The following is a 13208-nucleotide window of genomic DNA, read 5'->3' as shown; positions in this document are numbered from 1 at the left end:
AAGGAATGCAAATTGCCGCCCTCCCAATAGATCCAGAAAAATCACAAGATAAAAGTGCCCTTCTTTCTAAATTGCTGGTTTTAGAAGAAGAGAAAGAGAGTAATAAGGCATTAAGGGCCTTAGAAAAATTTGAAAACGAACATATGCTGACCACCAAAATTGACAATTAGACAAAGAAAAATGATGATGGAAAAAGAATAAGAAAAGGATACTTTTCTTTAAAAGGAGTGTAAAATAACGAATTTTTAAATGTGATAAATTATTAGGTGGGGGACTGTAATAAATTATGGTTGTATTAAAAATTCGGAGTATATAAGAAAGATATGTTTTGTAGAAACAAAACTAAATATAAAGCATGGAAAAGCCTCTCCCCCCAAGTGGGATGAGGCTTTCTGCCGAGAGGTTGCTGATTACCAGCAACGCCCAAGATAACTAACCAAAACTGGCCCATCAACCCAAACAAACACACAGGACACGGACCATCAGAAAAACAATGACACTGGCTCGGGAAATTATCTACCTCCGGATCCAAGCAACGCCCTGCGGATTCCAGTGGGTAGAGAAACTGATCAATCGAAAAAGACAAGTTCCAAAAGAAAAGCCTCGCCAGACTCAAACATCTCTGTGTCGAAGAAGCAATCAGGGAAAACAAAGGAGGAAACCCGGCCAAGATATTCATCGGCACCAGCCCGGATTCCACCACCCTGTCATGAAAACTTTAACTTTGCAACACACAGAGTCTCCTTTGCATGAGAGGAGACTCTGGCCGGACACAAAAATAATATCATCATTCTAGGGCAGGAAATCCATTCACTGGACAATCAAGGACACTTGGTGAATGGAACTTGCCTGGAATTTTGGCCTGAGGACTTAAAAATCCTATAAAACCCCAATCCTGAGGCTGCTCAGACGTGGATTTGGGAAACCTATACCTCCGGTGTAGACCCCTGTCCACCCAGCGCTGCGCTGTTCTTTTTATTGTGGGTTTTTATCGCTGTTTCTGTTTATTATTGTTTATTAATAAATTTCTCTTTGATTTTATCCCAAAATTGCCTTTGCATTTATAACAAGGTTCATTTGAAAAGTGGCCTGGGTAAAATGCAGCCTGTCTTCATTTTTGCATAGCTCTTAATACAAATGTGCATGATTGTCACATGAGGGTTCTGTGGGAAAATGTGAACTCTTCACCTTACTGGAGACTGAATTTCATTTTCATTCAGTGGTCATTCCTTGCCCAGTATCGAATAATTTACAATAAAAATCTGCAATTTTTCAGTAATTCTTAAATTATTTAGTGCTTTGTTATAAAATTTTATTTATTTTAATCAATGGCTGAAAACAGAAGAAAATATGGCCTAACCCAGATGGCTTAATGCCTTTCTGAAATCTTGATACATCCTTATTTCAGTAAAGATATTTTTAGGTTTTATGAGCAAATTTGACTGAAGTTCGAAAGCAGGCTCTTCTAAGAATTACTCCATACAAATAGGGAAATACATAATACTATTCGCTATTTAATTGTGATTACAATTTTAATTCATTTTCCCTAGGAGCAGGTCTTCGGGGAGACTTCCAGCACCAGTGATTTGAAAGGTTGATAACATTGATTCTGGAAGGGAAGTCCCGGCCGCAGCCGGAGCTGGTTTGTACGCGGAAAGCTCTCCGGGGCCCCCGGCGGAACTCTTTCGGCGAGGGACGCGCGGCCGGAAGCGGGGACCAGTGGAGTTCCGGCGCCCTCCCGCCTCGCCGCCCCATGGCCGCGTCCGTGGTGAGTCCGGGCCGGGCCGGAAACTGTCAGGAACCGCGGCCTGGGGTGGGGGGAGCAGGGGGTGTCCGCCTCGGGAGGGTGCTGCATATGAGAGGGCGGGTGTGGGAGCGTGGGGAGGCCGCCGGGAGTGTCCTGGCTCCGTGAGGGACGGGAGGGGCAGGGCGGCAGCACCTCAGCGCGGGGTGCGTGCAAGGGTAACTCCCACCCTCTCGAGGGTCTCCAGGGCAGGGTGGGTGCCCGTGTGTTGCGGTCTCAGTGTCTTCGTACAGGAGCCTTAGCACAGAGAGGAGCTTAGTGAGGCCGCCGGCAGAAGCCGTGTGGGTTGGAAAACTGCTTGGAGTTGCCGCCAGTCTTCAGAAGTTGATTTTGGGGTTGGTTGGTTGGTTGGTTTTTTCAATTATGGTTTTCCTGTTAAAATCTTGGAAGGAGGGTTTCTAAGTGAGGTTGTTGGACATTGGAACCCGAAGGAACTGTGACCGTCTCCATCCTCGGAGATGTCCAAACGTGGCAGGAGACAGGACAGAGGACACAGAGCCGTCAGATGCAACCTGAAAGGTCGATGAACCTTTGAAGTCAGCTCTAGTTTAAAAAGGGATTAGGACCAGATGACCTCCAGAAGTTTATTCCAGCCTGAATGGTTCACAGAGTTTAAAACTGTTATGACTGTAAAAACTTGCCAACATCGACAGAGCTTATTTCCTATTAGACTTCTATTGCAGGTACCCCAACAACTCATTCCAGTCTCCTGCTATTTCTCCAGTGCCCTTGCTCATGCCCATTCCGTCTCTTGGGAGCTGAATGTGAATGTTTAGTGCTGGTTGGGAAGTGTTGGTGTGTGGTATGAGCCGGCTGAGTGCTCACAGGCCTCTGCTCTCACTGGCACAACAGGCAGACCTGCAATCACTGTTTCCAGGGGCAGGTCTTACACTCCTGTCTCCAGTTTCTCTGGATACTTTCTGCCATTGAGTTTGGGAATTGTTGGGGAAGGTAGGAAGATGAAGAACAGTTCGTGTCCTTGCAGGGAGAGAGAAGAGATAGTGCACAGAAACATGTTTGGCTTTGTTGAATAAACAGGGATTATATGATGGGCCTAGCTACTTTTCAGATTGGAGCTTTCTCTGATTATGAATATTTCATGTGTTAATGCTGGAGGAATTCCTGGTGGTTCTGGAGTATATTCAGTAACAGCAGCCAAGGAAATACAAGCAGTGAAATTGCTCAGCACTGATAGAGTTGCAGATACTGAGAGTGTAATATTGAAATAGGACAATGATAAATAATAGCATTTTAAACAAGTGATGATAAGAGAACTAAATGCAGGTTTATGGTTGTATGGACAGGAAATTCAGACTCTGCTTTCCAGGATGTCCTAGTTCGGGGTCTGTAAGAGATCATGGGCCAAACAGATGAACAAACAAGCCAATAACCCAGTGAGATCACAGTGCAGTGCTGGGACAGCAAAGGCTGTTATCTGGGAATGAGTAAAAGTAGAGAGATATTAGGAAAATTATGAGGTGTGAGGAGAAGTGTTTGGTTTTGACCTGTGAATATAGCTCTAATTGATATTAGAAGAAATATGTTCAGATGTTTGCGTTCTCTCTCATACTATATTTTATATTTCTAAATATAAAGGTATGTTAAAAAATGAGACTAGGGTGGTAGTGTGATGGGGTTCTTGCTAATTCTCAGAAGTACATTGATAAATCTTGTTCGTTAACTTTATTTCAGAACAGCCATCACAGCAACAACTGTTTTCTTTGAATAATTGCATGGCCACAGCCAGCTGTAGCCCATTTTCCAATGTAAAAATTTGCAATTTAAATACAATAAATATATCAGCATTCAAAACTAATGGTGAAACTGTCACCTGCCTAACATCTGGTACTTCTGCAAGTAGAAAAGGAGCTTAGAATAAATTTCAACATTATTTGATGTCATCTTTTGGTGAGGATGGTAAAGACCAGTCAAAGTGACTTACAGGAGAGATTGAGTCAATGTCTGGGTAACTAAATAACTAATTGCATAACTAAAGAAATTTGATATGATTTCTTTCCTCCAGGATTTCAAAACCTATGTGGATCAAGCTTGTAGAGCTGCAGATGAATTTGTCAATATTTACTATGAGACAATGGACAAAAGAAGAAGGGTATGTAGCAGTTTTGACAATAGTTAAAACTGTCTTGGCACTTTTTGTTTGTGTTTCTAATTGTCATTACACAGAAAGCACCTGAACATTGGTTACCATGTGCTGTATTGGCCATGGTAGAGCAGGGCAGCTGTTCTTTAGGCTGCCCTGCAGAGGATTTTGTGCTCCTGCGCAGCGTTGCTATAAAAGGGGCTGTTCAGAAAGTGCCTTAGACTTCTCGTGACCCTCATTTAGTTGGTGTGCAGCTATGTCTTACAGGTACAGGGTTTGGTCGGTACAGGGAAGCAGAACTTGCTTTGTTTTCCCGTGAGGTCAGGATTTAGCTTCTTTTTCCCAAACTTCTTTCATTAGCAGTTACCACTTTTGGTTCTGGGGTTCTTCCAAGTACCTGGAGTTGAAGCAGTACAGTTGTGTCTGGCTCTGCAAGTCTTCCTGCACCACACTGATGTGGTAACATGTAACAAATATTTTCACTAAAAGAGAGCCTTGAGACTGGACTTTGGAATTTTAAATATACTGTAGTTTCAGTTTAATAGCTTGAAGTTTATGTGAAAGTACCAGCAGTCCCATCTGACTTCACAGTCACTTTGCACATGAGTAGGTTGGACAGGGGATGCGTCAACACCTTGAAGGAAAGTTGGGCAGTTACTCAGGTGTGACAGCTTATGAAACATTTGGGAAGTTCTGGTATGCTGCTGTCCTGTTCAAGTTTCATGTTTCTGGTCTTGTTCACTATTTTTTTAAACCCAAAATTATAATTTCCTGACCTAAGCTGTGTTGTGTGCACACTCTCCCCCTCAGAAGGAAAAAAAAAAGAAAGTCAGTGATAAACTTATTGTGGGAAGGTAGCACTGTCCTTTTGTTAGCAACCACTTAAGTACTGTCATTACCTTTGTTAAATGGATATTATCAGCATTTGAGACATGAGTCACTGTGCCACTCATAAAGGAAAATGTGTTAGCTTTAATGCTTGGTCAGGAGCAGTGGTTGTTAAAAAGAGCTACAGTTTCAGGAAGGCATTTTATCTGTCAAAGTAACAGAAGAAATCAGTAATTCACAGTGTTTTGTATGTTGTCCATTGTGTGTTCACGTATTTTTCCTAAATGTGTGTTTTCATAATCATTCAGGCTTTAACCAGATTGTATTTGGACAAAGCAACTTTAGTTTGGAATGGTAATGCTGTGTCTGGACAAGAAGAACTAAATAAATTTTTTGAAATGTTGCCATCAAGTGAATTCCAGGTTAATGTGTTGGACTGCCAGCCTGTTCACGGTAAGGTTGTATTATAATTTACTTAGTAATTTTTCATTTTTTTTATAACTATTGAAAGTGAGCAATTATAGTAGTGCTTAATAATTCCTTCGGAATAAGGTTAGAGAAAATACCGAGGGTTGAAATGTCAAGTTGTGCTTAAACAAAGCACAAATCAAGAGATGCAGCAACTATACATTTTTTTTCATATCTGGAAAATATTTTAAGGACTTTTTTTGTTTAGATCATATTCAGACATGATCTATTTTCATGTATGGAAAAAGTCTGGCTTACCAGGTTATGTTGTGCTCGGGAGACACCTATGGTGGCCTCTTGTACTGACCTGCAGTATAATGTGGAACAAATCACTATTAACCTGTATGTACTTCGATTTCTTTACATCTAGAATAGGTGTTAAGTTCTTTAAATTTCTGATTAACAACTCCTAAGGAAAGGCTTACATAATTGAGAAGTTAATAAATTGCTTCTAATGGACATTTTGGGAATATAAATAAGGGAAAAGCCTGTGATCAAACACACTTGCTTTGCTGTAAAAAAGATATAATAACTAATAACTTCTAATAACTTGGGGGGAAGTATATGCAAGTTGCTAAATATCTATATGTGTGTATATCTCAAGTAATGAGAGCTTATTTTAAGCAAAAACTGAGGTGTTTGTCAGTGCTCTAAAATGAAGAGCAGGAGATGAAAATGGCAAAGCCGTGTTGGTGAACCCACCGCTGTCTATGTAGAAACGCTGCACCAGAGCTGCACATCCCTGCCTGTACCCAGCTGTTAGCCTGGCGCAGTGTAACCAGAGTTGAACCAAGCTTCTGTGTACATTTCCTGCCTCTTTACCTGCTAGTCTTTGTTTGAGTTGTTTTCTTCATCATTTCATACCTCCTTGTGAAGAGCAAGCTACTCAAGGCCAGACAACAGTCCTCGTGGTGACAAGTGGGACTGTCAAATTTGATGGGGATAAGCAGCGCTACTTCAATCAGAACTTCCTGCTGACGGCACAGGCCACCCCCACCAACACCGTGTGGAAGATCGCCGGGGACTGCTTCCGCTTCCAGGACTGGGCCAGTTAGCAGGGCCTGGTACGGGGAGTGACCTCTCATTTGGCACCAACAAATTTGGCACCACTGTGCAGGCAGCTGTTCCCATGCAGGGAATGCACGTGCTCTTTGTGTTGCATCTGATGTTATGGACGGTCTACAGATGTTTCGGGATTGATTCCAGTGACCACAGCTTTAGTAATAAAATGTGAGAGGTTGCTCATGTTAGTTGAATTTAGTAAAGTGCTGAAGGCAGTGAGCTGTATTCGAATCATTCCTAAAATGCCTTACATGCAGCTATGCTGCCACTGCTGAGTGCTCAAACTGTTCTGTTTGAACACAAAATCCTATTTTGAATACAGAATAATACAATTCTGACCAAACATAATTTTTTTCAACTTGAAAAGAGCTGTTTTTACAGTAGCATCTTCTCTCTTTTGAAGAAGATGCTTGTGGCATGAAGATGTAGTTTTGAAAGCTCCCTACTCCTGGTTGTAAGAGGGTGGGAAAGATTGCTATGGTTTCTACTGTTAGTGAAAGGAGCAAATACGGCTCCTAAGTTTGCAATCTCTCAGTCCATTGGAAAGGTAATGTTTACCTTCTCTGATGCCAAAGGACTATATATCTTTGAGTTTCCTTTTGGTCTGAGCTTCCCAGACTTTGGTTGTTAATTCCATGGATTCATATGTAGGGCATGCTGAATGATTCGGAGCTCCTGTGCCAATAACTCTTCACATGCATGTGAAGGACTTCAAACTGATTATTTTTCTTTTGAAGTCTTACCATGGCCTAGAAATAGGTCATGTACATGATTTCTGTTGGCTTTAATTCTGCATTCTGTTGCTATGAGGTTTGGATTATTTTTCCCATATTGAGTCTGCAGATTTTCTTTCTGTCTTCAGGAAACGTAGTTAAAAAGTGACACTGAAAGTGTGCATTACTGTGAAGCCTTCAATTTTTCTCATCAGTACTGTTATTCAGAGCAGGTGCTTGCATTATTTTCAATTGAGGACAGCAGCTCTGCACCACTAACATTAACTTCCTCTCTTGCAGATTTTTTACTGTATTTTTCATGTTCTTTTTAAACATTGCCTTTAATTACTGATTCTGGGGCTTTTGTGTGTCTTGCTTTAAAGCGTAGTTTAAAGCTTCCGGCTGCTTTGAAACACTTTTCAAGACTGCAAGTTAAGAGAGTCCATCTTAACTTTGGAACTTAAGAGCAAATTTGAGTATTAGCAGCTTTGTTTCAAACTGGTGCATTTCTGTTTTGCTGAGTAAAACAAACAAAAAAAAAAAACCAAACCACAAAATGTAGCTGTATAGCTGTAGCTGTATCCCTGAGCATACACTTTTCAGTTACTTGCTTGTAACTGAATATACAAGAAGGGAGCTTGTAACTCTCATCGTAACCCATGTTTCAATGACAACAGCAGTCTGAAAGCAGTTACAACTGCAGCTCACTTGTTCAGTGACTTAAATGGAGAAAACTGTGAAAATGAGCAATATCTCACTTGTGACATCTTAAAGCATCTGTATTTTGTGATGTAATCCTACAGAACAGATAAGGGTTTTCAGGCCCTCTAGTCTTCACACCAGTAAGTTAGAATTAGTAACCTGTCTCTGTTCAGAGGCTGTTTATGGTCAGATCTATTGTGTACCTATTTTTCAGGCTGAAGAATTTTAATTCCTGCAGAATAGTGCAAGAACAGAATTTTTGAAACTGTAAATATTGTAAATACATTGTTATTTCTGTATGTAGTGAAGAAAAGGTCATTCTATTTAATTACTGTTTGTTCTTAAGAGATTATGTGATGTTCATATATTTGTATTTCTTCTACAAGATTGAAAAGAAAACATAACCTAAGCATGCCTGTGACTGGTACAGCATTGTTGAGCTGTGACACTGGCGTGGTGTATTCTACTGGCTGTTTAACTTGCTGTTGATTGTGTAAGTGGTGTTACAGATCTGCTTTGCATACACAAAACAGGTTTTGCCTTTTAAAATGCAGCAATGGGTGCAGCTGTGGCATTGGCTTATTGGACTTTGAAGGCGGTCACCAGAACACACACTTATATCAGTACCTGATAAGCTTGTGCTGTGAATAAATAGTTATTGGATATTTTTATCCAAGTTTGAATTTATATAATAATTTTTAAGCTTTTACTAGGCAGATTCAAAAAGAAGATTCAAAATATATGAGGCAATGTTTCAATCAGTCAGACGTTATTCTCAATTATTTTAATGCTATTTAAAATGCAGGCTGCTTTTAAATCTGACTTATGCAATTAATATTAAAAAAACTGACCAAACAAAAAACCCCACCACTACCTGGAACATGATTGAGGAAGATAACTAATTGGCCTAGCTGGACAAATCCAGTCAAAACTCTTATTTAGTAAGATCTGCAGATGGAGTAGGACTTGGTATGCAAAACCCAGGGGTTTTGTAGGGAAACATATTGGAACGCAATTGCTTCAGGCTAGGGTGAGGTGCCAGTTACTCCTGCCTATTTCCATCATCTTCAATGAGAATCACTTGGGGTGATCCAGTACTACCATAATTAGCTCTTGCTCTTTATAACTGAAAATGCTAGTTTGCAAAATATTTTTATTTTTTATACTGAGTGACAATGTAGCTATTAGACTCAAGTGATGGTTTTACAATGGAGTAACTAATGGCACAAACAAAAAATATTTGTTACTAGCTCTGTGCTGCTTGTTAATATTCTGTGCTGAAATTATCAGAAAACACAGAAATGTTTTCATTTCATTCTGTACAAACCCATCCAGCTGGTTTAGTGTGACCATTGCCGACTCTACTGCAATATCCAAAATTTACAGTGGGCATCTATGAGTGTTTGTGCTCCAAACTGAACTGGAGTTAATGCTTCCATTTTGTTTTTGTTCAAGACCAAATTATCCCTGTACAACCAGTCAGTGAAACAAAGCCAGCTGAAGAGCTAAGCACTTCCATGTATGAAATTGTAGCAAGTGAAGACTTGAGAGATCTTCTCTTGTGTATGTTCCTTGTATTGTCTATAGCTGTCACTGCTTTTCTGTTGCTTTATTCTTTTGGCATACTACAGTTAAATTGATTTAAAATGCCTATGTTGGAGAAAAGGGATTTGTTCTGATGGTATGAATAGTTTGTTCTGATATGTCTGTGCTTCCTTAACCTGTCTGGAGAAAAGCACATTATAAAGAAATGCTGTTTTACCAGTAAAATAACTTTCCACACTTGAATATATTTTGTAAGTTTTTGAAATTGTTTAAGACCTCTTGTAAGATTAATTTTAAAAAACTGAAACAAACAAAACAAAACAAGAAAAAAACACCAACCCCCCCACCCCAACCTACTGGGTACTCTACCCTTTTTTTTTGTATTATTATAAATTTTCATAGCTTGTTCTTATGATATTAAAAGTGCAAGAAATAATTTGTGGCTTCCTTATCTTTACTACTTGTGTTATAGGTCTGAGTTCTGATTGTTTTCTAGTGGTGCTGGGGCACTGTGGAACATACTGGCAACTCTCTGTCAGGGTAAAATGTGTCTGGAATAACCCTATAGCAAATGCCTTGCCAAGAGCACTCTCAGGCAGTAAATGTTGAGCTGCCCAAAGTAACTATTTAAAATTAACATATCCCTCTAAAATTTACTAAAGTTTAGATTGTTCTCCAGCACATACCTGGATGAAGTCAAACAAAATTTGAGCCAGATCCTTGGGTTGTAAATATTTTCACTGAGAACACGTTGTGCTTTTACTGTTTCTCTAAGAAGTGAAACACTGGAATGAGAAATGCTTTTTGTGATAATTCAAATTATTCACTGTTTGCTGTTTAGAACATTAAACTACTGATGTGCACTTGCTCAGTGTAGACAGCGGCTTTTAAATGCTAACACTGCGCAGATGAAGATGCTCATGCAAGGTCGACAGATGCATGGAAACATATTCTAGTAATGTATTCTGGAAACAATGCCATATATATTGCAAAGTTCTTCCTGTGTTTGAGGGTATAGATTCCAGTGAAGCTTTGCAGGCGTGTGCTCATTTGGTAATGATGCTGAGCAAGGCTTTGACAGCTGATGCAGTTTTAAGATTTATGAGTGCTGGGAAAAATAAATCAGCCCAAACGTTTTTGCAGATATGTTGAAAGTGGATCCAGAAACTGCTCTTTCAAAGTTGCCACTTGGGCTGAAGAAAAGAATAAAGTCTTCCTAGAAAAGCAGGCTTTTCTTTTTGGTTCCTAACTGCAGAAAGGTAGGACATTGATAGCTGGACTTACTCCTTCAGAAGACTGGGTTTAATACTGTAAATAAATCTATCTTGTTACACTTCATGTTTGAATGGACTACAGACACTTAAGTGGCCATTTTGGCCTGCATCAGTAATACATGTGCCTTAGAATATACTGTTGATGGCAAAATCATGTTGGATTGCAGTGGCTGATTTTTGTCTTCTTGCAGCCTGTTTCAATTCCCAAACCCCACTGGGTTTGCATCTTTATGTTTTTTGAAGATTTCCAACCACTACACAATGTATTGAACTTACTAAAAAAAAAGAAATTAATGTTGCTGCTGGGCTTAATACTTGCATATCAAGGTCTCTATGCCACAATATGAATTCCTCTTGAGTGTTTGAAGTACTTCAGTGTGTCTTAATGCACAGTAGTGTTATGTTCTTTAAACAGCTGGTTGAACTGTAACTATAAGAACAGATGGACTGATGTAAATCAGAAATTACTATGGTTCACTGAGACCTTGTTATCAGGTGTTGAAAGGCACAGCTAGAACAGCAGATATATTTAGTTACATGGCAGGGTGTCTTGTGCTTTCCTTATTTGTAAACTGTGTAATGCAGGGAAAACTGACATGGGCAGCCCTTGTTTTTATTTAGGCTCTGAATACACTGTGTTGCATGTACTTTGCAATTTGATCAAGATAAATGGATTATGAAGATAGTGGAAAATCTGGTGAAGAAATCAATGGTACTTGGAGGGACTGCCACAATCTTCCTTCAGATTTGTCTATGGGATAGAGCAGTTAGTAGCTAGCTGATACTAAATAAAATGTCTTAAGCACACGCATTTTAGTGTCCAGTAAATTGAAACTTTAATGTGTTCAGATCTTTCATACTCAGAAAACTGTAACAGTCCTTCTCCTATTCATGTCTAATGCAGCTGAGTTCACTGGTCCTGAATACTTCCTAGGTTATTAGGCTGTAACACCTCTCAGAGTCTTGCTCATGGGCAGTGGTCAGGTAGAAAAAACAAGTTAATCACTGAGATAGAATAAATAAAAGGTTTGGGATATGCATAATGATTCCCTCACACAGGGAAACTTTGGTCATAGTTAATTCTGATAATACTGAAAGAAATCATCACAGAATCTGCTAATGGGACTGATAAAGTTTTTAGTTATCCCAGTGTGAAAGTTCATTAGACAGCTTCTGCAGCTGTAAATATATTATATACATATATATTGCTTGTGACTCTTCCAGAGGTCCAGATTGAGGTTAGCACTTTCATTTTCCAGAGATACTGTCAGAATCCTGGCAGATGGAAATAGCTGACTAGAACTTTTACTGTTGTCTAACTGCTTGATAGAGGATTTTAAGAATAGTGTCAGTAAGTTGGTTTCTCTGACATCCTTTTCCCACATGTTACTCTACATTTTATTTGCTAAGTTAGATTTCACATATGTCTACTGATACAATGCTGGCAGTAGTACTATGGCATATAATCCCATTTAAATTGTTTCTGGAACTTGAATTTTTTCTCTGCCCCATACTTTTCAATTATTAGAAAGTCTGGGTATTCACAAGATGCAGTTTGATATTTGAGGACATTTTGTAATTTGGTCTGTGAATATTGCAGTGTTTTTCTGCAGTGGCAGCATTGACTTGGTAACTGTCAGTCCTCTCCAGGATTTTTTTTAATTCATCACTTCAGATGTTCAGTTTATAATTTTTTTGTCCCACAGAGTCAGAGACAACAAAATGCAGTTGTTGCCAAACACAAGAGAACTGTTTTTCTGTTGGAAAAAATAGTCCAGAGTGCTAGGAAATTCAAGTGTATAACAAAAATCTCCCCTCCTTTGAAGTTAATGTCAAAGCTTCTTTTCCCCACAGTGTGGTGTGGATATAATCCAAACGGTAATTTGAATTGTGTAGTGCAGAATTCCTAGTGGCAGCATTTGTTCCTTGGAATTGTTCATTAATTTCTTTATCTGAAAAAGCATCACTCCAAACCCAAACCAAGAAGGTACAGACTACTGACATGGCTGAAAAAGAACATCTGAAACAACTGTCAGCCCTGCTTTGTCTTTAGAAAGCATATGCTGTATGTTTAATCACAAGGTTTAACTTGTTCAGAGGTACTCTTGGAATCACACATCTCTGCATGTAAGGGTATTTTTGATGGCTTGAAAAGTTTCTGTGCATCATCAAAGCCACAGTACTGGTGCTTTTTTCAGAGGTCTTTTTGTTGCAAGAAATGCTTCCATGTAAGCCAAACCCATTTTACTTTAATAGAACAAGACCTGACCCTTGCACCAATGACATAGCTGTCAATCCTCCAAAGTGACAGAAGGGAGCAGCCTACAGCAATAATGGACCTGCTTTTAATTCCATGAAATGCTGCTCCCACCAACAGCATTGAGGTCAGATAACAAGGTGTAATACAAACATATTTTAAAGAAAAAGGTATTAAACTAAGATCTAAGATGATTGATGGGAGAGGTCTCTGTGCATAAGTAGTCAAGGGACCTCAAAGTTCATCTAGTTCCATCCTCCTGCCATGGGCCAGGTTGTCTAGGACCCCATCCTTGAACACTTCCGGGGATGGGGCTTTTAAAATGTCTCAAGGAAACCTGTTCTAGTGCCTCACCATGTTCACATTAAAGAATTTTTCCCAAGAGGTAAACTAAATTTCTTTCAGTTCAAAACTGTTCCCCTTTGACCTATCACCTGCCCGTGTAAAAACTCAC

The 13208-nt window shown here is 39.5% G+C and overlaps 1 protein-coding gene across 2 annotated transcripts; it reads left to right on the top strand.

Moving 5' to 3' along the window:
* Window positions 1–1645: 1645 nt before the first annotated feature.
* NXT2 (nuclear transport factor 2 like export factor 2) lies at window positions 1646–9461 on the top strand. Of its 2 annotated transcripts, XM_058847937.1 has the most exons (4): window positions 1646–1768; window positions 3828–3914; window positions 5042–5186; window positions 6078–9461. In XM_058847937.1, the coding sequence occupies exons 1-4, from the start codon at window positions 1754–1756 to the stop codon at window positions 6254–6256; spliced, it is 426 nt and encodes a 141-aa protein (XP_058703920.1). In that variant the 5' UTR covers window positions 1646–1753; the 3' UTR covers window positions 6257–9461. The 2 variants fall into 2 exon arrangements, with proteins under 2 accessions (XP_058703920.1, XP_058703919.1); XM_058847936.1 differs by lacking the exon at window positions 1646–1768 and having other exon boundaries at window positions 3809–3914.
* Window positions 9462–13208: the final 3747 nt, after the last annotated feature.

Source organism: Poecile atricapillus, chromosome 12 (genome assembly GCF_030490865.1).
Source record: "Poecile atricapillus isolate bPoeAtr1 chromosome 12, bPoeAtr1.hap1, whole genome shotgun sequence".
Lineage (NCBI taxonomy): Eukaryota > Metazoa > Chordata > Aves > Passeriformes > Paridae > Poecile > Poecile atricapillus.
The sequence above is the reverse complement of the archived record's forward strand: the minus strand, read 5'-3'. Positions and strand labels throughout refer to the sequence as shown.

Excerpts from the sequence above, each read along its gene's own strand:
- NXT2 (XM_058847936.1), top strand. The coding sequence starts at position 3,810 with ATGATTTCTTTCCTCCAGGATTTCAAAACCTATGTGGATCAAGCTTGT. Across the intron at positions 3,915-5,041 it reads CAATGGACAAAAGAAGAAGG|GCTTTAACCAGATTGTATTT; the intron begins GTATGTAGCAGT and ends ATAATCATTCAG. Across the intron at positions 5,187-6,077 it reads GGACTGCCAGCCTGTTCACG|AGCAAGCTACTCAAGGCCAG; the intron begins GTAAGGTTGTAT and ends CTCCTTGTGAAG.